General features: G+C 58.4%; 1 protein-coding gene and 2 long non-coding RNA genes across 9 annotated transcripts; 2 read left to right on the forward strand and 1 right to left on the reverse strand.

The window, feature by feature from the left end:
- Positions 1-431: 431 nt before the first annotated feature.
- LOC132661688 (uncharacterized) lies at positions 432-6,318 on the forward strand. 3 transcript variants are annotated; one of them, XR_009602365.3, is made up of 5 exons: positions 432-2,093; positions 4,034-4,275; positions 4,705-5,113; positions 5,590-5,695; positions 6,073-6,318. It is a non-coding gene; the product is annotated as an uncharacterized LOC132661688 (long non-coding RNA). The 3 variants fall into 3 exon arrangements; XR_009602364.3 differs by having other exon boundaries at positions 6,087-6,318; XR_009602366.3 differs by lacking the exon at positions 4,034-4,275 and having other exon boundaries at positions 6,087-6,318.
- LOC144612959 (uncharacterized) lies at positions 2,102-11,038 on the reverse strand. Its single transcript, XR_013550202.2, has 3 exons — positions 10,942-11,038; positions 10,653-10,760; positions 2,102-2,222 (listed from the first exon to the last, which is right to left on the reverse strand). It is a non-coding gene; the product is annotated as an uncharacterized LOC144612959 (long non-coding RNA).
- Positions 9,312-26,909, forward strand: CHST1 (carbohydrate sulfotransferase 1). 5 transcript variants are annotated; one of them, XM_078433402.2, is made up of 4 exons: positions 9,312-9,813; positions 22,269-22,608; positions 23,475-23,601; positions 24,738-26,909. In XM_078433402.2, exon 4 carries the CDS (start codon positions 24,780-24,782, stop codon positions 26,013-26,015), a length of 1,236 nt encoding a protein of 411 aa, XP_078289528.1. In that variant the 5' UTR covers positions 9,312-9,813; positions 22,269-22,608; positions 23,475-23,601; positions 24,738-24,779; the 3' UTR covers positions 26,016-26,909. The 5 variants fall into 5 exon arrangements, with proteins under 5 accessions (XP_078289528.1, XP_078289531.1, XP_078289530.1 ...); XM_078433405.2 differs by having other exon boundaries at positions 22,481-22,608; XM_078433404.2 differs by having other exon boundaries at positions 22,487-22,608.
- Positions 26,910-27,500: the final 591 nt, after the last annotated feature.

Genomic DNA, 27,500 nt, shown 5'->3' on the forward strand with positions numbered 1-27,500 from the left:
CTCACCTCCAGGGGAGATTTTTTTCTGGAATATCCAGAAAACCAGGTGGGCTGGCTGCAATAACCCTGGGTGTTTGCCGCTCCCCCTGCCTCTCGGACTCTAGGGGGCTGCTTAGACCTAGTGAGAGAGAGCCTCCCAGGGGCTAGGCACTCAGTGAAGCTTGATGATAATCATAACAGGGGTCTTTTGGAGACAGCATTTCTAGAGTGGAGTTGAGCAGGGGGTGGGTAAAGATGAGAAGTGGGGCTGTTTTATGGCCTGGGGAGACTCACCCCTGCGAAGGGACCGCCTACAGCTCTCACCTGCCAAGGAATGACCTCAGGTGGTGGGAAGTTCTTACCCATACAAAGGAGGCAGGGCCTGGCCAGTGACAGTTGGGGGGGATGCGGGGGGGGGGGTGGCATCCTGGGGTGGGGATGTACCAAGTGTTGGGGAGCAGCCTGTCCTGGGAGGGGGGGCTCTGGGCACCCATCTCTGTGATGAGCTCCCTCTTGGAGTCGTGGGGTGCTTACTTATAAAACAGAGGTGTTACTATTTGGCCCTCCATCCTGCCTCCTCTTGTGGCTCCCGGAGATGACATAAGCCACCGATTTGACACTGAGAGCAGACCTGCGCCAGGGAACTTGGGGACCCCTTTTCTTAGCAGAATGAACCTCTTTCCTCCGTGTTCCACTTTTGATCACCACGTGGCCTGGTCTGTCACTTTCTGGCTTGTCCCCGTCATTTAGGGGAGCTCGTTCAGGGCAGGGCTGCCCCCTGCCTGTGGCTGCCTCCCCTGCGCCTGGCATACACCCTGGACAAGGGACGTGGAGGTGACCGGTCCTTAATGCTGCCCAGTGAAGGCTGCAGTGGGCAATGAATTCCACCTCTTACAGGGATTAGATCCAGGAGCGAGGGAGGCGGGACACCTGTGTGATCCTTTACAGATAGGAAAGATGGGGTTCAGAGATCCAGTGACTTTCCCAAAGCCACTGAGCTTTCGGTCCAGACCTGCCCAGGTCCGTCCCAGCCTCAGGGGTTTAATGCGGTGGGGGGGTGGGGAGGGTGAGCAGCGCCCGAAAACCCGGAGTGCAAAGGATCAGGTAAAACAGGGAAAATCAGGTGGGTGACACTGCTGAGACACCACACTGACACCTGTCCTGCCTTTTCTTCCTTGTGGTGACCCTTGGAGACCTGAAGGTGGCCCCAGCGCCCCATGAGCCTTCCTACCTCTCGGCACTGAGATCTGGAAACCAGTTTTCCAAGCCCCTCGACACCCTCCCTCTGGGTCACCCCCTTCTGGGAGGCACTTGATAGCTTTTTATATGGCTATGCCTGGATGATGCCACTCAGTGGTGGTGAGCAGTTCTCCTGTTGCCCCAGGCTCAGGGCTTCAGCGCCTCCGCACCTCATTCCCCCCACAATCATCCTGACGGCCAGGACGCCTCATCGTGTTCCATTTCGAAGATGAGGAAACTGAAACACAGAGCGATGAAATGACTTGCCTGAGGTCCCACGTCTAGGAAACGGCAGAGCTGGGTTTGGAACCCAGGCACTTTTGGAGCCGGCACTGATCGGCGGCAGTGAGCCACAGCCTTGCACTTCACAGAGGGCTGCCTGTCGCTGCCCTCCTGCGGCCAAGTTGGGCAGATGACCCGGGTGCACCTGTGGGCCTCCTTGGGCAGGGGCCTTCCTGGGTTTCCCTGGAGACGCCGTGGAGTGGAGCATACGAGGCAGCGACAGCAGAGGGAGGAGACAGGGCCGGGTGGGGGTCTGGACAGGAGCCCTCAGCTGGAGGGCAGGCCTACAGCACCCAACCTCGTTCAGGGGCCAGCGGGGAGCTGGCCTCTGTGATGTCAGCTGCCACTCTGCAGCCCAGTGGGGCCAGCCTCCTGACTCTCAGGCCACAGCGGGTTTTGCACAGTCCATGGTGGAGCCCAGCCATGAACTTTCCCCAGCTGGGCAGCCACAGCCGGCTGCAGTCTGGCAGAGTTGGAGGAGTGGAGACAGGCCGGAGACAGGGCCGTTTGACTTTGGAATTAAATGCACCGAAGCAATGGACGTAATCAGCAACTCTGGCGCTCTTATGCCACTTAATTTCTCTCGCTTTCTGAGTAAGTAATGCACTCCCGAGGGGTAAGAAAAGGGTTTATTGCGAAAGGTCTTCCTCCAGCCTATGTGTCCAGCAGTGTGACTCCTCTTCCCAGGGGCAGCCGTGGTTTCTGTGTGTCTCCAGAGATGATCTAAACACACACAAATGGATATGTATAGAGAGCGTTTTAAAACATGCTTGCGTACTATCTGGGAAACATTGTTTTGCCCTTTGCAATTTTTCATTCAACGGCGTATCTTGGCAATCTATATTGGTATACAAAGAGCTTCCTTAGTCTTTAGTTACAGTGGGTAATATTCCATTCTATGGATGTACTTCCATTTAAAAAAATGAAATGTAATTTACATACAGCAAACTGCACAAATCTTCAGCGGACACAGCACAACGCATGTTTGCATACGTCTACACCCGTGTGATCACCACCCAGAGTACTTTCCGTTGTCCTGACAGTTCCCTTGGGCCCCTTCTCAGTCAGTACCTCCCCCCAAGAAGTCCCCATTATTCTGACTTCTAACTTCTCAACTCACCCCAGTTTCCTTATCTTTAAAATGGGCTCGATGTTGGAACTTGCCTGGCACAGGGTAATTGTCCAACAAAGGAAGGATGTCAGGTAGGGATTCTTTCTGTCATCTCTGCATGGGCTCTCCAGTTACCTTCGGATTCTCTCTCTCTCTCACACACACACACACACACTCACTCACTCACTCACTCACTCACACACTCACACATCGTCTAGCCACAGAAACAGACCAAGAGGGTCATTGTGCAAAGTCCAGGCTATGTGAATGGCTCCATTGTTCCAGGTCTGAGTTCCCAGAGCCAGCCGGTACGGCACTGACCAGGGCTGGGCTGTCCAGTGGGAGGTGCCCATGGGCCCCTGACCAAGGGCTGACCACACCTGGCAGGACACCCACTTCCCCTCCTTTGCCAGAGGGAGGAGGGAAAGAACCTCAGTTTGATCTACCGCGGTCAGGGGGAGCCTAGAGGATGCCTCCCATTCTCTGCTTGGCCTCCTGGCTCTGGAATGCCAGCGCCTGGGGCACCTGCCGATGTACATTCTGAGCTGGCACCTTGGCTCCATGAGGTGGGGGCAGATGAGGGATGGGGACAAGGTGAGAAAAGGGAAGTGGACATTGAATGCTCACTTGCCCTTTTTCCCTTCTTGGTGAGCGTGAATGTGGGCATCCTGAGGGTCTGGGGGATGAACTGGCCCATAGGGAACCACCTAGAGGCAGGCCTCCCCTGCCAGGTGGCTCACACCCCAAGAACTGGTCCAGGAGGCAGGACTTGTGGCTGCCTTTGAACCAGACTTCCCGGTGTAGGACTTCTGTGTGCTGGTGTGAAAGATGAATCTGTACACCTACCTGCTGGGCTTCTCCTAGATTCCACAGAGGTGGCAGTCTTGGCTTAGGGACAGTCTTGGCATCTATCTTTTGACCTTATGCCTGTTAATGCCCACCTGTGAGATCCAACGTAGGGCCCACTCTCTCTCTGCTTATCACCATCTGCCTGCAGGGAATGTGCCAGAAGGGCTTCCTACTTTCTCAGCACCAGCTAGGGTTGGGGAAGGGGTTGCCTTGGGGGCCAACATGAAGGGAACCCCCATAAGGAAGAGGTAATGGGGGCTGCAGGAAGAGGGCAGGTGAGGGTTATGAGGATAGAAGGCAGAACAGGGAGGGGCTGGCCTGGAGGCAAGTGAGGGAGCGGGGTGGGGGCAAGGGTTCACCAGACAAGGATCCAGGCTTCCTTGGGGCTTGATTTCTTCCTGTCTCAGTTAAGAGACCACACTGGAGTTCCTGGGTATGTTCTAGGCAGCCCTCGTCCCTAGAGTCTGGGCCAGGTTCCTGGTGGTCTCCCAAAGTCCCAGCACATACCATCAGTTGTTTCCTGGGCCCAGACACCTGCCTCACAGGGCTTGGGCCTCTACCTGTGCCTTGCCAGGTCTCAGCTGGACCACGCACCCTCGTCTGAACCATCTGATCCAGAGGCTGAGGCTTCTGCGGGCAGGAGCAGAGGAGGGAGCCCAACCCTGCCAAGATCCTGTCTTTTCTGGGCCAGCCTCCCTTGCCATGGAAACAGCCCAAGAGAGGCCTGGGAATTACCCAGGATGGGAGTTTTAATTGCAGCCCATGATCCTGTTCAACCCGCCCCCGACTCCCACCACCTTCCTAGCCCCAGGGCCTGTGAGATATTCCCTGTGCCCTATTTTTAGATCAGACACAGGGTCCGTAGCCCTCCTTAGGCCTTGTTTGCTTTTGGTCTGTCTGTCCGTCTCCTCGTAGTTCTGTGGCCGAGTGTCTTGGGTGGGGTGCCCTTGGGTGGGGAGCCTAAGGTGGAAGTTTGCAGATGAACACGGGCCCTGTGGCCATGTCTCTGCTCCCCCAGCAGGCAGGCTCTGGGAAGCACCGGGGCAAGCGCGGGATCTCGAAAGCACCACCTGAGTCTCCCCCAGCCTGGGCCTCCAGGGTTGAGCGTGGCAATGGCCAGCAGAGTGGCTTAGGGAAAGGTCAACATCTATGCTGGACCTCTTCTTCCTCAGAGGGCAGCTGGGACAGGCTCCTCCCTCAGCAGGAAATGGACATCTGGCCTTCTCTGACCTCTCCTTCCTCCAGGAAACTTTGGGAGACTTGGATGAGACTGGCCTTGGCAAGACCTGGGCTGGACCACATGAAGCCAGAGGAAGGACGACGAAGCCTGGGGGAACTGGCCGAGGACCAACACAGACCACTCCTGCCTCCCACCCGCCAGGCCCAGAAGGCCCGGAGCCCTGGGCAGGCGAGGGTGGTCTGGGCAGCAGGTGTTTTGTGGCTTTTGGCTACTTATCAGAAGTAAATCACTTCGTTTCCCTGTTTCCTCCCCTCCACCAAGATTTGTTGACATCCTCTAATTTACTTGGGGCATTTTGTTCTGTAACTGGAGAAGGAAAGGGACTGTCTGCTGGGAGCATTTCCAAGAAGAGAAGGAGTAAGGAGGGAACGGTGCCCTCTTCCCCGGCCCCTCGGCCTGCATTCAAGGCCAGTGGTGAGTGGGACACCAGCAGGACAGCGTCTCTGTTGGGAGGTCCTGAGGCCCAAGCAGATATGCGTCAGGGCCCTGGGGACCGAGGGCCCCTGTGTTGGGAAGACGCTGCTTTCCCAGCCTCTGACAGCCCAACGTCTGGGGCTGGGGGTGCATCAGGAGTCACCCGCTGGCCTGGACATTAGCTTCCCCTCCAGGGTTATCGTCAGGGAGGTATGGCAGGGGGTGGGGCATTCTTTCTGGCCTCTGGCAAGTTCTAGAGCGAGAGCAGACAAACAGGCCAGTGGTGACTGCAGCAGGTAGGCTGGTCTGGGAGCAACACGACATCCTTTTGAGGGATTTACAGAAACCCTGGGAGGGGAAGCCAGCGGGGGTGGTGGCTTTTCCTAGGGGCTTCGGCTAAGGACTTGATTGGGCAGGAAAAGGCAAGAGCAGGAATTTTGAGGTTTTGCCACAATAAGGTGTTCTTTTGCATCCAGGAGCTGGTAAGGCCTGGCAACATCTGGGCTCAGTGACCCACGGGGATCTTATGAGGAAGAAATGGGTCATATGTAGCTGAGGGACCAGTCCAGCATCTGGCCTGAGGTAAGGTCCTCAAATATTTGTTTCATTTCAACCACAAAGAAGTCCAGGTCCCTTGATTTATCCAGAAGAGGGATTCATCCAGAACAGGGCAACAGTGGGGGATAAGAGGCCTTTTTCTTGAAAAGTGGGGAGACCCAACCGAAGGCGCAGCTCATTTCCTGTGTGGCTTTGGGGGAGTCTCTCCACTTCTCTGAGTCTCAGTTTGCTCATCTATGAAATGAGGGGGTTGGGTACGCTTGCCTCGGAGGGCTCCTCCCCCTCTCTCTTGAATGGGCCTCCTCAGCAGGAGGGTTTCCACGTGATCTGTAGGGGAAACCAAGGCTGCAGAGGACGGGTCCACTGGGCCCCGTCTACCTCTGCCCTAATCTTCTCGTCAGAACTTTCTCTACAGGTGCTGTGGGCTCCCAGGCCTGCTGTCCGGGGAAGAGCCAGGAGCCATCCTCTCTGAGCTCGCTGCCTTGTCAGAGTCACTGGTGAGACGGGGGAAATTGAGGACCACAGCAGTACGTCTTAAATCAAAGCCCGGGCCATCAATCTCCCAGAACAGACTGAAATCACAAGGTGGGTGGCCCAGACTGCCACTGGATGGACAGGCAAGCGATATTAAAAAACTGGAATCTTGAGCCCCCAAATCCCTTAACCAATTTCCAAACACCCCAGGGGCCCGCACGCTGGGGAGAGGAAAGGGCATGCTTCTTATTAGAGTCTTCCAGGAGGGTCTGGGGGCTCTATTTCAGGAACCATCCCCCCCCCCCATCTGGGGGCTTCTGAAGGGCCTCCTCCCTGGCCCACTAGACCTCCTGCTCTTCCCTGCAGGCACCCCCACCAGCCAGACTCACGGAATGTGGCACAGCAGAGCGGTTAGTGTGCCTAGCCAGAACTGCTCGCTCAAGTGTTGGCTGCGTTGCTGTTCAGCTCTGCGGCCCCGGGGCGAGCTGCTTAAGCTCTTTGGCCCTCAGTTTCCTTATCTGTAAAACGGGACTGGGAACACCCCTTTCATAGGGTTGTTTTGCAGGTGAGACAAAACAATCCACACAAAGCAAACAGCACAGTGCCTGGCACGGAGGTAAGACCTCAAACATTAGTCGTTAATATTAACCTTCCTATTATCACACAAATCAGCTCAATTTGGCGGTGGCAGCTGCTTCTCACAGGCTCCCCTGGTCTTTGCCTTTTTACACCCTATCCATCCCTCAAGCCTCGGTTTGACTGCCACCTCCTCCAGGAAGCCCTCCCTGAACAACTCTCCAAGGCTTCATCCTCCTCCGGCTTTCAAGGCTACCCATTTTGTACTTGATCTCATTTGCGGCAATGGCTCTTTCCCCACTTCACTGTGTGGGATCCAAATTCCCTGAGCAAAGGTCTCTGCTTTAGTTTTCACCCTCTTCTTTTCCCCCTACTGCACTCGCCACAGTACAGGGCACACAGTAGGTGCTCATGAAACAGTGCTCATGCTTGTTATCAGCTGGGACATTTCGGGAAACTGGAAACAGAATCCTGGTGGTCCTGGGACCAAGACCTATGTCTATTTTTAGAGCTTAAATATTCTTCAAAAAAAACCAAATTCAAATTCCACTCCATCTTTACATTACAACCACACCGATCTTTTCACGTAGGCCAGATGTACATTTCCCTCCTTTCTACCCAAAATAAACCAGAATTTGAAAAATGAGGCACTGGATCTGGAAGTGTGAGATAGGGAAGGTGTTCTCTAAACCCTGACTATTCTTGTCAGGCCGAAGTCTTGGGGAGGGATTAGCTCTGGGTGAAACGGAAGGTTCTGATGGCTCAGCTCTGGGGTGTTAGAGGTTGGTTTTCTACGGAGGGACAAATGGGATTCTGAAACACGAAGTCCTTGCTTCTAGAAGGTCAGCACTCTTGTCAGGCATCCCCCAGCACTGCCACTCCGTGGGGGGCAGGCTGGGAAACGGATCTGGTCACCTTGCAATCACGAGGGAGGATTGGTGCTGCCCTGGCTGCCGTGGGTGGAGGGCAGGCAGGGCAGAGGCAGGGCGGGAAAACCCACTTAGAGGTGATCTCGGACCACACCGGGTCCCACCCTGGCTTGATGGGGATCCGCTGCCAGGTTCGAGGCGGGGCAGGGGAGTTTACAATGAAGAATTTGCAGTTGTGACCAAGATAAGTGACCATTTGGTCTGGTGGGGCCCCGGGGTGGGGCGGGGGGGAGGGGCCCTCCTACCATCTGGTTCTGGGTGGAGAGAGTTTCTTGATGGTCTGAGTCCTGAGTCCCCCGGAGAAGTACAGGACCCACATTATTCTCTGGATGAGGGAGTAATGGCTACCCCGAACACCAACCTGCCAATACCAGTAACAACACGGTGCAATTATTAAGCACTTACGATGTGCCAGCAGCCCCTGTGCTGAGTGCATTTACATGCATTTTACCATCTGGTGTTTCACAGCAGCCCGGAGAAGTGAGGACCAGTATCTCTGACTTAGGGATGAAGACAGGCCCAAAGCCTTTCTCAGGGTACCTGAAGCTTACAAGTCCTCCATGGGCTCTGGGGTCAGGAGTGATGGGGAGGCTACGGCCGGAAACCGGAGGTTCAGATATGGGTGCAGGTGGAAGATGACTGCTTTTCCTGGCCTGAGAAGATAATTGTTTGGTCAGAGCTGAGGAGCAGCAGGAGTTCGGGCACGGCAACCACCTACCCTCTGCAGATAAGGAAACAGGCCTCGGTGGTGACCTGCCCTGGCACCGTCAGACCCGGTGGCCGTGGCGGCGGAGCAGGGATTCTCTGCGGTCCTCCTCCGCCCAGGGGCCGCTGATCACGTGGTACTCTGCCTGCTTACGGTGCTGCTCCATTCCACTCAGAGAGGCCAGGGGTCCGTTTGTCTTGTCACCAGTGAGTCCCTGGTGCCCACGTAGGCCTGGCTTGCGGGAGATGCTCCGTCAATATTTGTGCAAAGAACGACTGAGGTGCTTGGCCTGCGGCTCTGGCGGTGAGGGCAGATCTCCCCTCCCGATGGGCGGCAGTGGCTTCACGTTGCCACCTAGGAGTGCCAGTGGTAGGCTGGTGGGAAGGGGGTGGGACTGGCCTGGAGACGGTCCCCAGCAAATCCACCCAGGGGAGCCCTCCCCCCTGCCCAAGAGACACAACTGGAACAGGGCAAATGATTCGTTTCCACATCTGAGAAGTAAAGATGGGGGGCAATGGGCTAGGGGTGTGTTGGGGGTACTGGCCCCTAAAGGTGGTTGGCTCCCGTTCTGGGTTCTGGAGTCCCTCCTTTGCGCTGGCCGGGGAAGGGGTAGAGGACATGTGGGCTCGGGGCCAGGCGGCTCCGGCGGACTTCTTGGGGGGGCGGGCGGCACTCCGGATGAAGGCCCTCGATGAGCGCGCCCTCGGTGGGAGGGCCGGGAGGGTATGGGAAGAGGTGCCAGTGGGCAGTCTGCGCCCTCGCTGACCCCCTCAACCCCGGGGTGTGGGTGTGGCTCCCTCCAGGGGAGTGGGTGGGGGCTGGCACGCGAGCCGGCCGGCGGATGGGGCGTCCGGGGCGCCGGAGGCTGGGGCAGCGCGGGGCGGCGCGGGGAGCGGGAGGGCGCGCGCTGGCGGGGTGGGGAGGAGAAGGGGGCGGGCGGCCGCCGAGGGGCGGGCGGCTTCGGGGGGGTGGAGCCCGGACCGCAGCGCCCGCCGCTCGCTCGGCGCTATAGCCGCCGCCGCCGCCGCTGCTCCCGGCTCGGCTCGAGAGGCGGGCGGGCGGGCGGGCGCTCCGCGAGGCTCCGGCGCCTGCGGCTGCTGCTCTCCTCCGGCGCCCGGGGCTGCGGCGCGCCGGGTCCCAGCCCCTGGCCCGGCGCCCCTCGGGCCCTCGCGACCCCGTCCCCGGTCCCGCGCCCCTGCCCGGGAGAACGCTCTGCGCTGGCCGGGCCGCCCCGGGCTCGCGCCCCCAGGCCATGCAGAGGGGCCCGTGAGGGGCGCGCGGAGGCGGTGGAAGAGGAGGGAGGAGGGAGGCCGAGGAGGAGGGCGCGGAAGGCGGAGGATGCCGCCGCCGATGCCGCCGCCGCCGCCGCCCGCCGGCCCCCGGCGAGCCTGACTCCAGACCCGAGGATGGAGCCGGCGCTGGGCGCTGCAGCGGCTCCCGGTGCGCCCCCCCACCAGGTATCGGCCGGGCGCGGCGGGCCCCGGGCGGGCGGGAGCGGACCCTCGCCGCAGCAGCGGGAGGGGCGCGGGCGCGGTGGGAGACGCCCCTCCGCTCGAGGACCGTCGCTACCGGCGGTGCGGGCCGGGGCGGGGGGGGGGGGGGTGGGGAGCGGCGGGAAGGACGGCAGCGCGTTGGGCGCAGGAAGGGCTCCCGGCGGGCGAGCGCCGCGACCACCCCAGCCCTCCCCGCCCCCATTCGGGGAGGGCAGCAAACTTGAGACGCGCGGCGGCCCCGAGGCGCCCAGCTCCCCGCGGCTGCGGAGCGCACTCGGGGGCTGCCCCGGGTTTACCGTCCCACAACCTGCCCGGCTCCGGGCTGCTGAGACGCCTCGAGACCCCGAGGTCCCACGCCTGCACCAACTTTCCAAACCAGAGCTGCATCCAGAGGCAGGGGGCTGCCCCCTGCTTCCTGAGCCCCCCCCCCCCCCCCTCCCCGGCTTGGCTCCGAACCCGCACCGATCACCCTGTGATGAGCCGGGTCCCGGTAGGGCCCCGGCCGCCGGATGGTGCAGAGCCCTCCCCCCCCCCCCCCCCCCCCCGCCGCCCCCATGGGAAGGCAGAACCACCCTCTCGCTCTTCTCTGGGTAGGACCCCGGGCACAGCCTCTCCCAGGCTCCAGGAACCCAATGATTGTTTTCACAGTTAACAGCCCAGAGTGGCCCTGGCTGGGAAGCTAGGGGTTAAAATGTAAGACCTGAGGATCATCCTAGGGTGGCACCTTGGCCTGATTTGCCATGCCACAGGGTGCCCCCTCCCCCCATCCCAAACCTGCCATTTCCCAGGATTAGGTACCTCACCTCTGGTGCACGTTTCCCACCGATGGACTTAAACACTGGTCCTAAGCAGGACAGACTTGAGCCTGGCATCTTTTGGATGGCTCATAGGGCAGAGAGCAGAGAAGGGACCTAGGATTAGGGGCAGGGGAGTAGGCACTCTGGTTGGGAAAGTAGTTGCTTTGGCAAGCCAAAGGAAAGTGTAGGTATTGAGAGGCAAGCAGGTGGGGACTAAGGTCCCAGGTATCCGCCTTCAGGGCTTTCTCAACCCCTTTCGATTGACGGGGCCAGCTGCCTTAGGCAGAGACCTTACCTGGGCAGGCGGTTCCCAGGCTCCAGTCCTCAGCAAGCGGGGACGCTCAAAGGCATCACCATGACCCTGTTTCTTTTTCCAAGTGTTCTCACCGTCATGACTCACACATTGGATTCACCAGGGAGGTATCAAGCCTCCAACCTGTTCTCTTCCCCCTCCCTCCTGGGTCTTCAGGGAGCTGCTGGGGAAAGGAGGGGGCGGATTTGCCTTTGGGCCTCAGCCCCCTGTGGGAGGCCAGGAGCCTGCTCTGTAAACTTTGATTTCCCGGATACTGTCTCCATTAGGGCAGGTGAGCTGCCCTAAGCCAGGCCAGGGTGGGGGGCTTTTGAGAGGAAGTTTCTGCTAATGATCACCCCAACCCTGCTGGGGCCTTTGAAAGAATAGTCATGCGCCGCCCCCCCCCCCCCCCCCCCCGCCGCCGCCACCCCGGGCACATATACTTAACACGGCCTCCTCATCTTAAAGCAGAAACACATTTCCCCCCCTAAAATCCAAATTTCCCTCTTTGCTAAACATTACAATGCTTTTGGCCAGAGGTTTCCTCCTCGGCGTTGGAAGTCGAGCTCCTCTTGCAGACAGCTTTCCTCCTTCCTGGCCTCTCAGCCCCCTCTGCCATATTCAGGGCCCAAGTAGGAACGATGCAGATCCCCCTTACCTCCCTGCCCCCACCCACAGGATCCTAGTTCCGGAGAAAGGGTGGTGCTCATGCTGCTGATGTAGGGGCTGCATGTGTGCTGGCTGCAGACGCACAGAGGTACACATCTGTGTTCCACTGAGTCTGCAGAGGGGCCCAGGAGCCAGGCTCTCATGGGCGGGGGTGGGGGGGGTGGGGGGGGTGGGGGAACAGACTTGTACCCCCCCCCCCCGAGTTCCCCTTGCCCACGCCTCTGTCTCCTTCCCTTGCCCACCGTGGCTCTCTCTTTACTTTTCTAACTCACTCTGCATTGGTGCGGGGAGGGAGCATTTGATATTCATAATCTGGTTCAGAGAAGGTCCCGAAGCCCTGAGTCACTGTATGGTTTCCATGGAAACAGACTTGTTCTGAGGACTCGGTGTAGCGCGGCGGTGGTGGGGGAGAAGGGAAACATATAGTAAAATCGGGCTCCACAAGTGTGGCAGGAGTTGGGCCAACTCCCTTTGATGGGGGTGGGGAGAGGCTGGGCGAGGCTCTAGGGTCCCTACAGGAGGGGCTGCCTCTCCCCACCCCCTGCGGTCCTCCCATCAGGAGCTGCTCAGCTTTCCTTGAGGCTCTTGGCCGACTGCTCCTTCTCCCTTGGGCCTCCTGACTGTGCCAAGGCTCATCGCTGTGCCTCTGTTTCGTCCTCTGTGAAATGGGGAGAAAAGGGCACCTATCAGCAGGGTTGCCGTGAAGGTCAAATATGTTAATACAGGGAATGCACTTGCAATGGGACCAGTGGAACTATTAATAATAATTCTGGGGGTCGGAAGGAGCACCCCCTGTGTGGTCACCTGGGTCTATCCTCTGTGCAGGTGATCTTGACATCTGGTAGGGCTGGCCTCTTGCTTTGGAAGAGCCTCCCCCAGCCGCCCCAGCTGGGAACCAGCCATCCATTTCTTCCTCCCACAAAGCATTTATTTAGATTGCTGAGGGCCCGTCCCCGTGCTAGGGAGCCCTGGCTCCTGTTCAAACCCCACCTGTCTAGGAGCCTTGTGGGAACAAATCCTCCCAAGTCCAGATGGATGGGCAGCTTTCTGCCTCAGCCTCCTTGGGATTGGGCCAGAGGGAGAGGGACAGGACAGGTCCAGGCTCCGAGGACAGGTCCAGGCTCCGAGGACTGTGAGAAGAGATCGGGGTGGGGCAACTTTTCCAGATCCTGGAGGGGCCTCTCCCTCCTGACGAAAGAGGGATCGGGAACTCTCCAGAAAGAGAACGGACCCTGCCCTCCTCCTCCTGCCCCCAGGTTAGATCTTCTATTGGTGAAGTGCTCCCAGCACACCCTCCAAGTCTGGACAGCTAGGGGCTCCAGCCTGAGCCACCAGCTGATGAGCCCAGCTGGCTGGGAGAGGGGCCTGTCCTTACCCTGCAGCACCGGCCTCGGCCTCGGCAGTGTCAGAGCAGCGCCTCGGGGACATTTTGGGCACTGGTGATGGCTCAGCCAGAGTCTCCCTCACCAGCCAGCCCTTCTCTCCGTTGCCACCCTCTTCTCCCTGGCCTGCAGACAGCCCCTCCTTCCCTCCTGTAAGGTGGGCTTCAGCCCCAAGCTCCCTAAAGGCACTCCCTCTCTCATATCTCATCACTGCCAGCTCCACACCAGCCCCGGGGATGCCTTCCCCTCTTCCCTGGCTCTCCAGGTAGCCCCAGATGCTGCCCAGCCCACAGGTCCAGCACCCTGCCCCCAGCCCCCGCCAAAATCGCAGTTTCCTGCCAAGGTTCTCCCCCACCCCCGCCACCCAGGTCTCTCTGGACCACTTTGCTGTCCTCATTGGTGTTCACAACACCTTCCAATTTAATATCCTCTGCAAATTTCATTAACGGACTGTTTACTCCCTCTCTCAGGATCATTAATGAAGACGTCAGATAAGATCTGACCCAGTGCTGGGTCTGGGCAGCCCTGCCCCCACTCCCAGACCCCATCCCTCTGCCCCTTCCCCCTGGGGTCGCCTCCTCCACTCAGGACCCTTGGGACCTGCCCCCTCCTGCTTTCGGCCCCATGACAAGTGCTTAGGGCCAAGTCTGTTTGAATTAATTTTGTAAGATTACTCGCGGCACTGTATCAAATGCTTTGCTAAAAATCAAGATATATTACCCTGCCTGCATTTCCTTCATCCACCAGTCTTGTAATTCCATCAAGTTTGTCAGGCATGATTTGTTCTTTATAAATCCCCATGGTGCCACGTGGGGCACAGAGTTCCCGCGTTTTCTAAATGTTTAGAGATTCCCTCTTTGTGTTTGCTCCTTGATTAGAGCTGGAAGGCTGTGAGCTGGGAATTGGAGGGAGAGCTCATCTCCTCCTCTGGGATGGGGAACAGGGCACAGCTCTCTCCTTCTCCGGGTCTCTGCGGGGGGGCCAGCGGCTTGTTTAGTGCCCGATCAAGTCCTTGCCACGTGCTGCGGGCCCCCGGCTGGGCACCGAGGGTGGGGATTGACAGAGGGCCTGGGGCTCTCCCTCGGGGATTCTGCAGGCAGACGAGGGAGGGAGGGAGGGAGGGAGGCGAGGGAGGCAGACAAGTCTGAAGCCAACGTTCTGAAGGTATCGTTTTAATCGAGTGATTGCCTGGAACCAGACCCAATACAAGATCTCATTTAAGCCCCTCACCTGCCCTGGGAGGTGGGTGTGGGCTCCCCTCCCCGGGTACCTGGGGCTCAGGGACGGTAAGCCTGTCCAGGGCCCAAGGTCTGGGTTTCGCCTTCTGCCGTGTTGGCGTGAGTCTGGGGTCAGGAGAGCTAAGTGGGTTGGTTCAGACAGGGTTTTAGGAGGTCAGAGAGGGCAGGAGGGGAAGCCTTCAGGGAGAACCGGGGAGAGGTGAGGACCTCACACACCATGCGCCCTGAAGGCTGAATCCAGTTCCCCATCCTGCCGCTTCTGAGCTGTAGGAGCAAGTCACTCAACCTCTGTGAGCCTCTGTCTGTCACGGTGATGTGGATCCGGCTGTAGTCCTGACTCCCAAGCTTGGGGAGAGGGTCAAATAAAGTGGTGCATGAAAGGCTCATAACATAACGGTAGACCCTCAGCGAGCAGCCATTGTGGCTTGTCGAGGCCCCTGTCGATGTGGGGGCAGAGACACTCATCCGATTTCACGTTCCCAGTGGGTGGCTCTCTCTAACACTTCTCATCCAGGAGACAGAAGGGTGACAGGTCGAGCCACACCGGCATCCTGGCATTGGTGGGGGCCGGGGAGGGGCGTCCATGTAACCAACTGTGGGCTGGTAGTGAGTTCTGGGATTAGGGAGCAGGGAGACCTTATCCTGGTCTGGAGCCCAAACCCTAAGTTCCATTCCAGACCATCTCAGGCCAGGTAGTAATAAAGACAGCCTTTGGTGTCCTCTTGGCTGCACGGGATTTGGACAGTCCTGAGCTTTTGGGCCCAGGACATACTCACACCTCCCTCTCCTTGCCTAGCCAGAGTGTCTGTGGCACCTGCTCTCTCTCAGGTGCCACACTGCACCAGGCATGTCCACACCCATCATCTCTTCCAGTCTTCCTGATAATCATCCTTTCATTATTCGTCTGGGGAGGGAGAGCCCCCCCCCCCCCCCCCCCCCCCCCCGCCAGGAAGTGGCGAGACGGCACAGACCTGTTTGCTGTGCTTGGGAATCAGGCAGGCAGGGCCATAGGCAGCCCCATCCCTCCAGCTGACACCCCAGGGACCTGATCCTTAGAGATGGTCAGTAGGTGTTGGATGAGCCCCTGTCTGGGTCAGGGTGAATGCCTGGGTCCCTGGGGGCCACCTTGGCCCCAGCACTCCCTGCCCCTGCCCTCTAGTCTCCAGGTACTGGGTGATGCTCTTACTCTCGGGCGAGGCCTGGGGCCTTCTGTTTTGTGGTAAGGGTCCTCAGAGCTGAGCTCGAACCCTGACCCCAGCACAGACCAGCTTCGCACACCTAGATGAATGCCCTCACTTGCCTGTGCCTCGCTGCTCCTCACGTGGGAAGGATGGTTTGTAGCACCCACTTGATGTGAGCCAGGGCTGGGGTCACCTCTGGGTGTCTGCTCCTGCGGCCCCTCCATCCTGTGTCAGAGGCTCAGGGGAGCCTGTCCCATGCCCAGCCCTCATCCTCAGGGGCCAGCCGGGGTCCAGGCTGGAGACTCCCCGATCTGGGGACAGGTGGTGCCCCCTGCCAGCCCCTCCAGCGGCAGCTGCTGGTGCTTTAGCCTCTGCTGGACGTTTCCCGTCCTTGAAGCTGGGGGGATGGGCCAGAGCCCGGTGTCCAGGGGGTGGGGCCTCGGTACTGTTCCTTCTCTGCCTGTGGCTGTTGCGGAGGGGTGGGGGGGGGGGACAGGAAACCGGGGCCTTTCCGCCCAATGTCGGGGCAGAAGGGTCCGCCTACCACAGGCCGGGCTGTGGTAGGACCGGCCTGAGGGAACCGGGCCCTTCTGACTCATCCTTCCCCCGTGAAGCGCTGGGCACACTGGAGCCTTGTGCCAGGAGGTCAGTCACTCTCCCCACCGCCGGAGAAAACTTTCCTCAGGACGGGCCAGGACCCCACCAACCCGCCGGGCTCACAGAAGGACCGGGAAGCAGTCTCTGCAGCCCCCACAGCAAGTGTCTTCAACCACACAGGCCGTGGGAGCTTCAGGGGGGGAGGCTGTGGCATCTGTTCGGACTTCTTTCCACATTTGTCAGGCCATTACAGCCGGCCTGTAGGTTTGAGTCGTCCCCGCAAATCACACTCACGGTTCTTACTTAGTGAGTGAGTAGTTGCTCTGTACCCGGGCTGTGCTAGGCTCTGGGTATTTTTCAACCTGCTGTCTCACAACCTGACTATTTGGAAGGTTCTGTGACCGTCTTTCCCATTTCGTAGATGAGGACAACTGAGGTCTAGAGAGGTTAAGTGTCTTGCTCAGGTTCTCAAAGCTATTTTTTCTTTTTAAGTTTATTCATTATGAGAGAGAGAGAGAGAACATGAGCGGGGGGGGGGGGGGGCGGCGGGAGAGAGAGAGAGAGAAAGGGAGAAAGAGAGAATCCCAAGCAGGTTGTGCTATCGGCACAGAGCCCGACACGGGGCTTGATCTCAAACCGTGAGCTCATGACCTGAGCCGAAATCAGGAGGCGGGCGCTTAACCGATTGAGCCACCCAGGCGCTCCTGTGGGTAACTTTTCGAGGAGGCTTGAGACACTGATGGGTGTCCCCCCGTGTCATTATGTACGGACATTGGAGTGACCTGCTCCGGAGATACGAGAGCTCATAAAAGGCAGCTGAGTGTCTCTGCTGAGGGTGAAAGTTGGTGGGCACTCACTCTGGAACCTTGGCTGCAAGAACTTGACATTGTCAAGGTGCCTGACAATGCACTGGTTCTACCTGTGGGGTCTGTGGATAGCTACGGGGCCCAGGGACTCTAAGGACTGTGTACAAACACCCTGTCTGTGTTGGTGCAGATTCTGGGGAGAAGGTCCATTGCCTCCCAGTGTTTCAACTCGAGGAGGCCTGACCGCAGAGAGAAGAGCTGTTGCCTCCGATCTCCCTTGGGCTGACCCAGACCACGGGGGCTGATTCTGGACCCCAAGAAATCTCCTCCCCCTGGGAGGCTGCCCTGGCTGAATTATGGGTTGGCATGCTGCTCCCCTTGAAGGATGTTCTAGAACACAGCCCCAAGAAACTTGTCCTCAGGCTTAGCAGGTATGAGGTCTTGAGAATGGCAGGCTATGCTCAGGGTTCTCTAGGAGAGTCAATGTCAGGAGTAGTCAGGCATCTCTTGAGCAGATGTTTTCATTTTCATCTCATGGCTCCTATGAAACATGAAATGAAATATTTCCCTTTTCCCATTGGCTGCCGGGTAGCCCTGATCCCCATGCCGGCCCAGAAGTGTCTTGGCTCTTGGATGCTAATCTGGCTTCTGGTTCTTTCAGACGTTCGTTTGTACCCTTGTTTTTCCACTTGCTCGTTTCATCACCTCACTCTTTTAAGGAAGAAAAAAAAAAACCAACCTTGCTCTTTTATATGTTTTCGTCTTAACTAAACAAACATCGATGGTGGGTCAGCGCTGGCTACCGCAGACCCAGGGATTAAGCACTTCCTTTCTGCAGGCTCTCCCAGAGGTCTGTGTGCCAACTCCTCCCTCCCTGTCCAGTTCCCCCGGCCCCTTGCTCCAGTTCCTGGGGCCTCAGAGCCTTGGGCCCCTCCATCCTGGCTCCCGGGGCTGGTCAGAAATACGACGTTCAGGATCTTTCTTCTTTGCTCTCCCGATCTCCTCGGAGCTTTGCAAACTGTTTTCGGGAAGAAAAAGCTGGGAGGGGAGTCCTTTCCCCAACTCAGGCTTCGGTTGCTCCCCGCAGCCCTGGGTCCCCCTGGAGGTCTCCCTCTTTGTCAGCGCCTGCCCTGTCTCAGCAGCACCAGCTGACTGCTCCCCTTAGCGGCCTGCCTGAACAGACAGAGCCAAAAGGTAGTGACTTTGACCGCCCCCCCCCCCCCCCCCCCCCCCCGCCCCGCTGCCTTGGAAGTGGGGGAGGGGGGAGCTGGCAGGCAGTGCCCTGGGGGCAGAACAGAGAGTGCAGGGAGTTACCAGTGTCCCACCCCTCCAGGTCTTGCCTGGCGTGGCTTCGCCCTACTCCGCTCCGGTCTCCTAGTCCCTCCGGCAGGGGCATCTACAGTTTACCAGTTCAGTGAGAATTCTTTCAGTGGTTGTATACGCATGTGTATAAACACCCTCCCCCCCCCATCCCCTTTTTACAAACAAGCCGTAGTATATACTGTTGCACATGTGTTTTCTGGCTCTAGCTTCTTTATCTTGGGTGATAGCCCCATATCAGTATATACATATCTGTGGAGGCTTCTCTGGTATGGTCAGCTGGGAAGAAGATCCTGGGGCAGGGGAGAATGCTGCTCATAGAGGGGGTGAAGCCTCTAAGGGGCCCAGGGGTGGGCTTTAGGGGGTCCTGGAGCCTTCTGCTTGTGTGTGTAAAATTGTGGATACGAAGGAATCTTTGTGGAAAGAGGGACTGTGTCTCTCCAAGGGGCCTGTGGCCCAGAAGAGGCAAATGCCACAGCTCTGGGTTGCATGGGATTTTCACAGAGCAGGAGGCCGGGGGCGAACTCACCAGAGGGCAGAGCCCCTTGGCTCTTAGCCCCCCGCTGGGGCTGCCGTGGACCAAGTTGAGGGGGATGGGGCCCAGCTGCCAGCCCTGATATCCTCTTGGAAGATGACTGGGGCTTTCCGGCTCCCAAAGGAGCATCCCTCTGCCTGCAGCCAGGGTGGCCCTGACTCTGAAAATGGAGCGCCAGGCCTTCCTAGGATCAGAGCTGGGAGGCCCTTAGAGTCGCTGGATCTATGAAAGAATCGAGGCACAGAGAGGCCAGGGGATAAGTCCAAGGTCTCCCAACCAGGGAAAGCAGAGGCCGTTCCCGCCTGTGATATTAACTTCAGCGTTCCTTCCCCTGCCAGAGAGGCATGAGAGGCCCTCTGGATGAGGTGAGGACGCTTGTTGCTGCTTGTCTCTTAGGGTGAGGGTGAGGAAGAGAGGATGCACAGAGCAGAGGCCACAGCTCAGGTGGGGGTGTCCTCATCGCACCTCACTGCACCCTGCAACATCACCTCCCGCGGGCTGAATCCTCCCATAAAGCTGCATCAGCCGGCCCGGAGTTCTGAACACACACAGCAAGGACGCGGCGCTAAGAGGCTGCACTACAGGATGTGGCCACTAGAGGGCAGCAGGCAAGCCACTGCGGCGGCTCCGGAGCCGCAGAAAGTTCTCAGGCTGGGCGAGGAGAGGAGGGAAGAAGGGGCCACGTGGGCAGAGGCCTGCCTGGCAGAGGTCCGGACACCGCAGTCAGGGAGAGTGTCTACCTCACTCTCAGAGTCAGTGAGATCTGTTCTGAGGTGCTCAGCTGAGACAAAAAGCAAACAAGACATTTCATGATAAGAGTATCGTTATTTATTGAGGGCTTACTTTATGCCAGGCACTGTGTTAACCAATTAGTCCTGACAACAGCCTTGTTACAATTGTCCCCATTCTTTGGGTGAGAAAACAGAGGCCCAGAGAGATTAATAAACCTGGCCGCCAATGGGGCTCATGCCAGAGCCCGTGTCCCACGCATGAGGTCGTTATTCTACGCCTGGCATTGACTCAATGCTTGGATTCTTACAGTCACTACTATGGCTATACCCACTTTATGGGTAGGGACACTGAGGCCCAGAAAAAGCTAGTGAATCCCGGTCCACACACCTGCTACGTGATAATCCAGATGGGTGTGATTCCGTGGCTTGAGCTCTGAGCTCTGGATTACAGTTCTCTGATGTAGACGCATTTTTCACTTCCACCGTGTGCCCTTATCTGTGCCCTAATCTGACGGTGGCTGACATTGAATCCTGCTGGGAGTTCATCAACTCCCCTGCCTTCCAACAGAGGTTACAGATTCTGGGCTCCTGTGTCTAGGGTTTGTCTGGATTGTGACTAACCAGGGGTGGAGGAAAGCCCTGCTCAAAGCCCAGGGAGGGGCCGTGGGGCTCACAGTCTGGCTTGGAAGACAAGGGCGTTGGAGAGTTCCTTGCAGTGGCCAGGGCTCCCCTGGGAACAGTGGGACCTGGCCCTGGGGCCTCTGGTTTCCAGGGCAGATGCCTCCAGCATACCAAGGAAGCTTGGCCAGCCCTGAGCCCAGTTCTGCCAGGCTGGCAGGAGAGCAGGGGCCTTTCTAGGAGGGTCTGACTTTCTTCATCTTCCTGTTCCCATGCCCTAGCTTTGCCCTCCTGGGAGACAGGGGAATGGCCTGGGGCTGGGACTTTGAACGCATTCCCCTTGTTGGTGCTATACCTGCGACACTGAGTCCCCCTTTCTTAGGGATTTGTAGCGTCGGGATGTTTCAGTTACTTCTGATTTATTAGCCAAGGTAGCAGTTGCTAATCCTGGCCTTAAGTTTCTCTGGGGTGGAGTGGGGGGGAAATTGTGAGGGGAGAAACCTAAATGGTCCCCTCTACGGGTGACCTCTCCTTCTGGTGCCAGAATCTTAGAGTTAAGTGAAATCTCTTCAAGATGTCTGTTTCCTGTCTCGGTGGGGACCCCAGGGGTTTAATGTCATGGGTCAGGGAGGAGGATTCGAGCGTGGGCTCCAGGGAGTAGTGCCTGGGCTAGAATCCTGGCTTTGCTCCTTACTCGGAGTGTAAGCTTGGGAAAGTTACTTAACCTTGCAGAGCCCCCGCTTCCTGATCTGTAAAATGGGGATATGGCAACGTCGACCACACAGGGTTGGTGTGAAGGCGTGAGGAGCATTTGCCTGGAATAAACATCGTGAATGCCCAGGAAGTGCTTGCCTTCATGCTTTCTCCCCTCCGTGATTCCTAGAACAGAGCCCGGACCATGCTGGATATCGGCAGATCTTCACGGGTTAAGAGCAAAGGGAGGGCCACCTAATGCAATGGCATTGCAACTGCAGACCCTTAAATAACTTAAAACTCGTACCGAGCAGGGGCGCCTGGGCGGCTCAGTCGGTTAAGCCTCTGACTTTGGCTCGGGTCACGATCTCACCATGTGTGAGTTCGGGGCCCGCATCGGGCTCGCTGCTGTCAGCACGGAGCCTACTTCAGACCCTCTGTCCCCCTCTCTCCCTGTCCCCCCCTCTCTGCCCCTCCCCTGCTTGCACACACTCTCTTTCTCAAAAATAAGTTTAAAAAAGACGTCAAAAAAATATTATGAGCACTGTTATTAATGATATTCCCTACCTGTTCTTTAAAGGCATTTGTCTTGGGGCACTCAGGCAGGGTGGGCCTGCATTTTGTAGGAGGATCTAATTTAACGCAGAGAGGCAGTTCTGCTGGGCACCTCACCCAACCTTGTTGATGGAGTCAGCATTCTCTACCGCTGCCGGGGAGTGAGGCGGGCGGGGGGGTGGGGGGATGGGGTGTGGTCAGGGGTGTGGTTTTTCTCTGATCACATTGGGGGTTCGCAAGAATCTAGACTGTATTCTTCTCCTATTTACTGCCACCTGGTGACGCGGTACTATTCCCTGTACGTACTAAGTACCCCCAGAGCCTCAGATGGCCCCCTGTCACCTCAGCCCAGCTTCTGTGCCCCTCCCTGAGGCACCCAGACTCTTTAGGTCTGTTTCTACTCCGCTAAGCTGATGGTAAAGGGTTCAAAGCAGTGGCTTAAGAGTCTGACACAGAGGGATTCGAGTCTTTGCTACTCCTTATTTGCCCATGCCCATTTGCTTAGTCTTTGAGCCCGAGTTTCTCCATCTAAACAATGGGAGTGAAGACCCTGCCCTCCCAAAGGGGGCTGTAAGGAACCGCATGGTGTTCAGAGTTGGCCGAGCCAGGCAGCACGGCAGGTTTGGGACGTGAGGATCCGCGAACCCCTCCCCCAAAGGAGTCATGCCAAATAGTGGGATGTGGGCAGAATATTCACAAGGCACAAGTTCACCCCCTCAGCCACGAGCCAGTAGATCAACAAGACCAGACGGCGAAGGGAAGGAACATGCCGTAAGTCTTACGGATCGTCTGTACCCTTCTTATGCCCCGTCTCTCTCTTGCCGATTCACAAGTGGGCTGGGGACGTTAATCGAATGCATGTTTGAAGGCCAAGTGCGCGGAAGCTGGAGGAACAAGGTCAAATCTCCTCAGAGGGAAAGAGCGAGGGCTTTGGGAACCTGCTAGATGTGCGTTGAGCCAGGCACGCGAGCTCAGGGGGGGTGACTCCACCTCTCTGTGCCTCAGCCTTCTCCAGTGTGAAACGGAGCTAAGAATTGGCTTCCACGGGAAGTTCCTGTGAGGAATAAACGCGCAGATGCAGGTCAAAGGCTTGGCACTTAGGAAGTACTCCGAAGATGCTAACCGAAACAACGCTCGCCACGGTGTTGATGTTTTAACTTAGAATCCGCGAGCAGCGTCAAGGTCAGGGATGCTCCCTGGTCCACTTCTGCTTTGAGTTGTAGGTAGCCGCTCTCCTCTCTGCTGTGGCTGGAAGAAGAACCTCCCTCCCCGGCTGTCCCTTCCGTGCGGCCCTCGGCGTCTGGGCTGTCTAGACAGAGCTGCCATTTCCACCGGGAGGTCTGAGGTGAGCCCCCCGGCGGCCCTGTTGACTTCTCTAAACCTCTCTTGGGGAGTCACTGAACGAGTCAGATTTTGAAGGGTCAGGTGGTTCTGTCGATTGAAAATGCAGAATCAGGGGCGCCTGGCTGGCTCTGTCGGTTAAGCGTCCGACTTCGGCTCAGGTCGTGATCTCACGGTTCGTGAGTTCGAGCCCCACATCGGGCTCTGTGCTGATAGCTCAGAGCCTGGAGCCTGCTTCAGATTCTGTGTCTCCCTCTCTCTCTCTGCTCCTCCCCCGCTCATGCTCTCTCTCTCTCTCTCTCTCTCTCCTTCAGAAAATAAATTAAAAAATAAATAAATAAATAAAATGCAGAACCAGCCAGGGCTGTGCTCCGGCCTAATTCTCTGGGACAGCTTTGACTCTGTCGCCGTTCCATTCTCGGGTGCCGGGCATCTGTCTGGTGGGTCAGTCTGGCCACCAGAGCTGAACAGAGCTAGCTAGGCCTCGGGGTATTTGTGGCCAGTGGATTTCTTTGCAGCTGCCTTGGGTGATGAGTTTGGGGGTCCTCCCTGGGGTGGTTCCCCATGTGGGGCACCAGCTCTTGGTCAGCTGGTGATGGAGGCCTGCCCATCGGGTCGTGGTTTGAAGGACAGTGACTTGCTAGGAGAGGATGGCTAGGGGGTGGGGAGGTGGGTGGAGGGCCCAGGACTCAGGGCCAGATCTAGGAGATAAAAGATGGCTCTAGGATATTTGGAGGCCTGAGTCAGTGATCTGGGAGAGCAGCCAGGGCCCTTGTCCCATGGCCTTGGAAGGTAGTCTGTGGGGGCACAGGACACAGGACAGAAGGGGTGGGAAGGGCGGTGCTGACAGATCAACCCCTCCCCCCTCAGAACCCCTCCCCTACCTCTCTCTCTCTGCAGTCTGCTGGCCACAGGGCATCTGCACAGGCTGGGACCGCCGGCTAGGCCAGGAGCCCCGGCAGCTGTGGACTCCCTAGCTCGGAGCAGCCCCTCTTTGGTGAGTGGTGGAGCCCTCCCTGCATTCGCTCTTGGAGCAGCCCCAGCCCTCCCCCAGGGCCTGGGAGCTGAGCCAGCCTCTCTTGGGGGGGACTTCCAGATGCTCAGGCTGGCACCTCACTCCAGACCTGTGACACCCCCTTCATTTTCCCTGCTCTCCTGTCCCCACCCCACCCACTTTCTCATTCCTTCAGGTGTCCCTTCTGTTCCACCCCTTCCTCTCCTCTCTGTCCTGCCTGGTTCTCTGGGGCCATTGCTGGGTCACAGTGGGGCCTCTGCGCTCCCCCTGTGGACAGAAGGGCTGAGAGCCTAATGGCGGAGGCCCTTGAGGATTGGCTGGGATGGGGGGCCCGGAAGAGCCGGTTCACTCTGCTGTCAGTGGGGGTCATCTGCCCTCTGCCCGGACCCCTCCCTTGCCCCTGTGGCCAGAAACAAACCTGGAGTGTGCTGGGGTCTGGGTAAGGGATGCTATTCAGCAGCCCTGGAACTGTCCTGTTCTGGGCCAGTTGGCTCTCCTAACCCGGGGGATCCCAGGAGTCCTCAGCTAGAGTAAACCAGTCACCTACATCTGTAAGTTGGGGAGGTGGGCTTGACACATTTGTCCCCCTTTCCTGGGCCCAGGGGGCAGAGGTGAGTGGATACTAGGGGTGGGCAGGGGCTGGAGGAAAGATGCCCACGTGGGGGGACCAGGTGCCTGCTCACGGGGGGTGGAAGATGCAGGCGGGCCCAGGAGATGCTGGCAGGGGTGACAGGCAGTGGCAGGGGAATGGCTGGAGGCAGGGACTGGTGGGCTCCTGAGTGTGTGAGCCGGGGAAGTCAGCTTCTGGCACCGCGGAGCCCCACTAAGGAACTCAAGGGTCCCGGCGGGAGTCCCCTGCAGCATTCTGTAGGTTAAACCCCAGGGGTGTGGGGAGTCCGTTTGTTCAGTGCCCAGAAACTCCCAGGAGTCCCCAGAGTTTGGAAAGTCTAGCCTGGAAGCTGCTCAGCCCTTAGGTGTGTGTGTGAGCACGGGGCAGAGGGAATCAGGCAGGTCCCAGGGCCCCCCCAGGAGGCCAGCCCTTCTAAGGGCGCCGGCCGGGGCCCAGCGAGGCACCCACGCCTGGCTGCTTCCTGAGGGCTGCCCACCTTTGCCCGCAGACCCCGCATGGTGGAGAAGCAGCCCCATGAAGGTGCCCAGCCATGCAATGTTCCTGGAAGGCTGTCCTCCTCCTTGCCCTGGCCTCAATCGCCATCCAGTACACGGCCATCCGCACCTTCACCGCCAAGTCCTTCCACACCTGCCCGGGGCTGGCAGAGGCAGGGCTGGCCGAGCGGCTGTGCGAGGAGGGCCCCACCTTTGCCTACAACCTCTCCCGCAAGACCCACATCCTCATTCTGGCCACCACGCGCAGCGGCTCCTCCTTCGTGGGCCAGCTCTTCAACCAGCACCTGGACGTCTTCTACCTGTTCGAGCCCCTCTACCACGTGCAGAACACGCTCATCCCCCGCTTTACCCAGGGCAAGAGCCCCGCGGACCGGCGGGTCATGCTGGGCGCCAGCCGCGACCTCCTGAGGAGCCTCTATGACTGTGACCTCTACTTCCTGGAGAACTACATCAAGCCGCCGCCCGTCAACCACACCACCGACAGGATCTTCCGCCGCGGGGCCAGCAGGGTGCTGTGCTCTCGCCCCGTGTGCGACCCGCCGGGCTCCGCCGACCTGGTGCTGGAGGAGGGGGACTGCGTGCGCAAGTGCGGCGTGCTGAACTTGACGGTGGCCGCCGAGGCCTGTCGGGAGCGCAGCCACGTGGCCATCAAGACCGTGCGGGTGCCCGAGGTCAATGACCTTCGGGCCCTGGTTGAGGACCCCCGGTTGAACCTCAAGGTCATCCAGCTGGTCCGGGACCCGCGTGGCATTCTGGCCTCCCGCAGCGAGACCTTCCGCGACACGTACCGGCTCTGGCGCCTCTGGTACGGCACCGGGAGGAAGCCCTACAACCTGGACGTGACGCAGCTGACCACGGTGTGCGAGGACTTCTCCAACTCCGTGTCCACCGGCCTCACGCGGCCCGCGTGGCTCAAGGGCAAGTACATGTTGGTGCGCTACGAGGACCTGGCCAGGAACCCCATGAAGAAGACCGAGGAGATCTACGGCTTCCTGGGGATCCCCTTGGACAGCCACGTGGCCCGCTGGATCCAGAACAACACGCGGGGCGACCCCACCTTGGGCAAGCACAAATACGGCACCGTGCGAAACTCGGCGGCCACGGCCGAGAAGTGGCGCTTCCGCCTCTCCTACGACATCGTGGCCTTTGCCCAGAACGCCTGCCAGCGGGTGCTGGCGCAGCTGGGCTACAAGATGGCCACGTCGGAGGAGGAGCTCAAGAACCCCTCCGTCAGTCTGGTGGAGGAGCGGGACTTCCGCCCTTTCTCGTGACGAGGGCGCCGTGGGTGGGGGTGAGGGGCACGTGGTGTCGGTTTTGATAAAATGGACCGTTTCTAACTGTTGCCTTATTTCCCCCTCCTGCCCCCACCCTGCCTTTGTGTCTGTCCTTCCTGTCCCCTGCCCACCCTCCACTTCCTTCTGCCCCCTTTTCGTCTCTGAAATTTGCACTATGTCTTGGACAGGAATCACTGGGGCAGAGGGGACGTGAAGTGGGGTGAGCCCCCACCCCGCCCCATTCAGACACACGGATGCTGGGTCTCTGCGTGGATGGTGACAATGTTTACAAGCACCACACTCACACATTCACATGCGCGCGCGCGTGCGCGCGCGCACACACACACACACACACACACACACACACACACGGGCGCCCACGAGGAGAGATACGTGCCCCAAACCACAGAACTTCGGAAGCTTCTCCAACGGACGAGTGGTCAGGGTATGGTAGTTTTTGACCTGTCTTACTTCCACAAGGTAAGAGGTTAAAAACAAAAAAGGCCACCTCTCTCTAACTTATGAATGGTGTCTAATCCCTCCCCACCCTGCTGCCTGCCCCCAATGCCCGCTGCCCCCCTTGGAGCAGAGAAACTGCCCCCTCCTGCCCGCCCTTGCCTGTCGGTGAGCAGGTTTTTACTGTGAGGTGAATGTGGACCTTGTTTATTATTTTCCAGTCTGTGGCGATGCTGTCTGTCTGTCTGTCTGAGTCTCGTGGCTGCCCCTGGACCAGTGACGGCTGATAAATCTTAGGGGTTTCGGATTGATCTTGGGGTCCATCAGTGATATTTCTTTGTGCCAAAAAGAAAAAAAAAAAGAGTGGATCAGTTTGCTAAATGAACATTGAAATGCTTTATCTGTGTTTTCTGTAAATAAAAGTGTGCAATAATATCTGGGTGTGATTGTGGCACATTCTGAATCGGCAAGGGCAGGCCTTGGTGGGCCAAGTGTTTCTGGTTTGGGGGAGGAGAGGCAGAGAGGGACACAGGGAGGTGGAGGAGGGGACTCAGCGGCCAGTGTCCGCCTTTCAGATCTCCTGCCACCCTCGTCACCCTCAGTGCTGACCTCAGTGGTTCATTTCCATTCAGTCAGTTCAGACCAGGCACCTGGTGGCCAGGGGTCAGGTTCAAACCATTTAACAAGCAGTAGGGCTTGCCGAATCGATGTCCAGGGGTCAGGATGAGGTCCTGGCGACCCCTTTCCGGGCCGGGCGTTGCCCCTTTAGCTTCTGGGTCTGGGGCCTGGAATAGCCGGGGAAGGGGACCCTTCCAGGGGTGGGGTGGCTCAGGGCCGGGGCTGCTTATCAGCTGGCCTGGAAGAATTTCAGCGTTTTAACAAGTCGTGCAGGTGCGCCGGTGTCTATGCTGGTGGAATATCAGCTGTGTTTATTTTTCTTCCTATCCTTGGCAATCTAGCAGCTTCCTCCGAGCAACTTCCCCAGCTCTTACTTCAAGAAAACAGCTGGGCCCTGGGGTGGAGGTC

The sequence above is a fragment of the Panthera onca genome, chromosome D1 (genome assembly GCF_046562875.1).
Source record: "Panthera onca isolate mPanOnc1 chromosome D1, mPanOnc1 haplotype 2, whole genome shotgun sequence".
Taxonomy (NCBI): domain Eukaryota; kingdom Metazoa; phylum Chordata; class Mammalia; order Carnivora; family Felidae; genus Panthera; species Panthera onca.

Bases quoted from the DNA above. Each gene is read 5' to 3' on its own strand.
- CHST1 (XM_078433402.2), top strand. From the start codon at position 24,780: ATGCAATGTTCCTGGAAGGCTGTCCTCCTCCTTGCCCTGGCCTCAATC.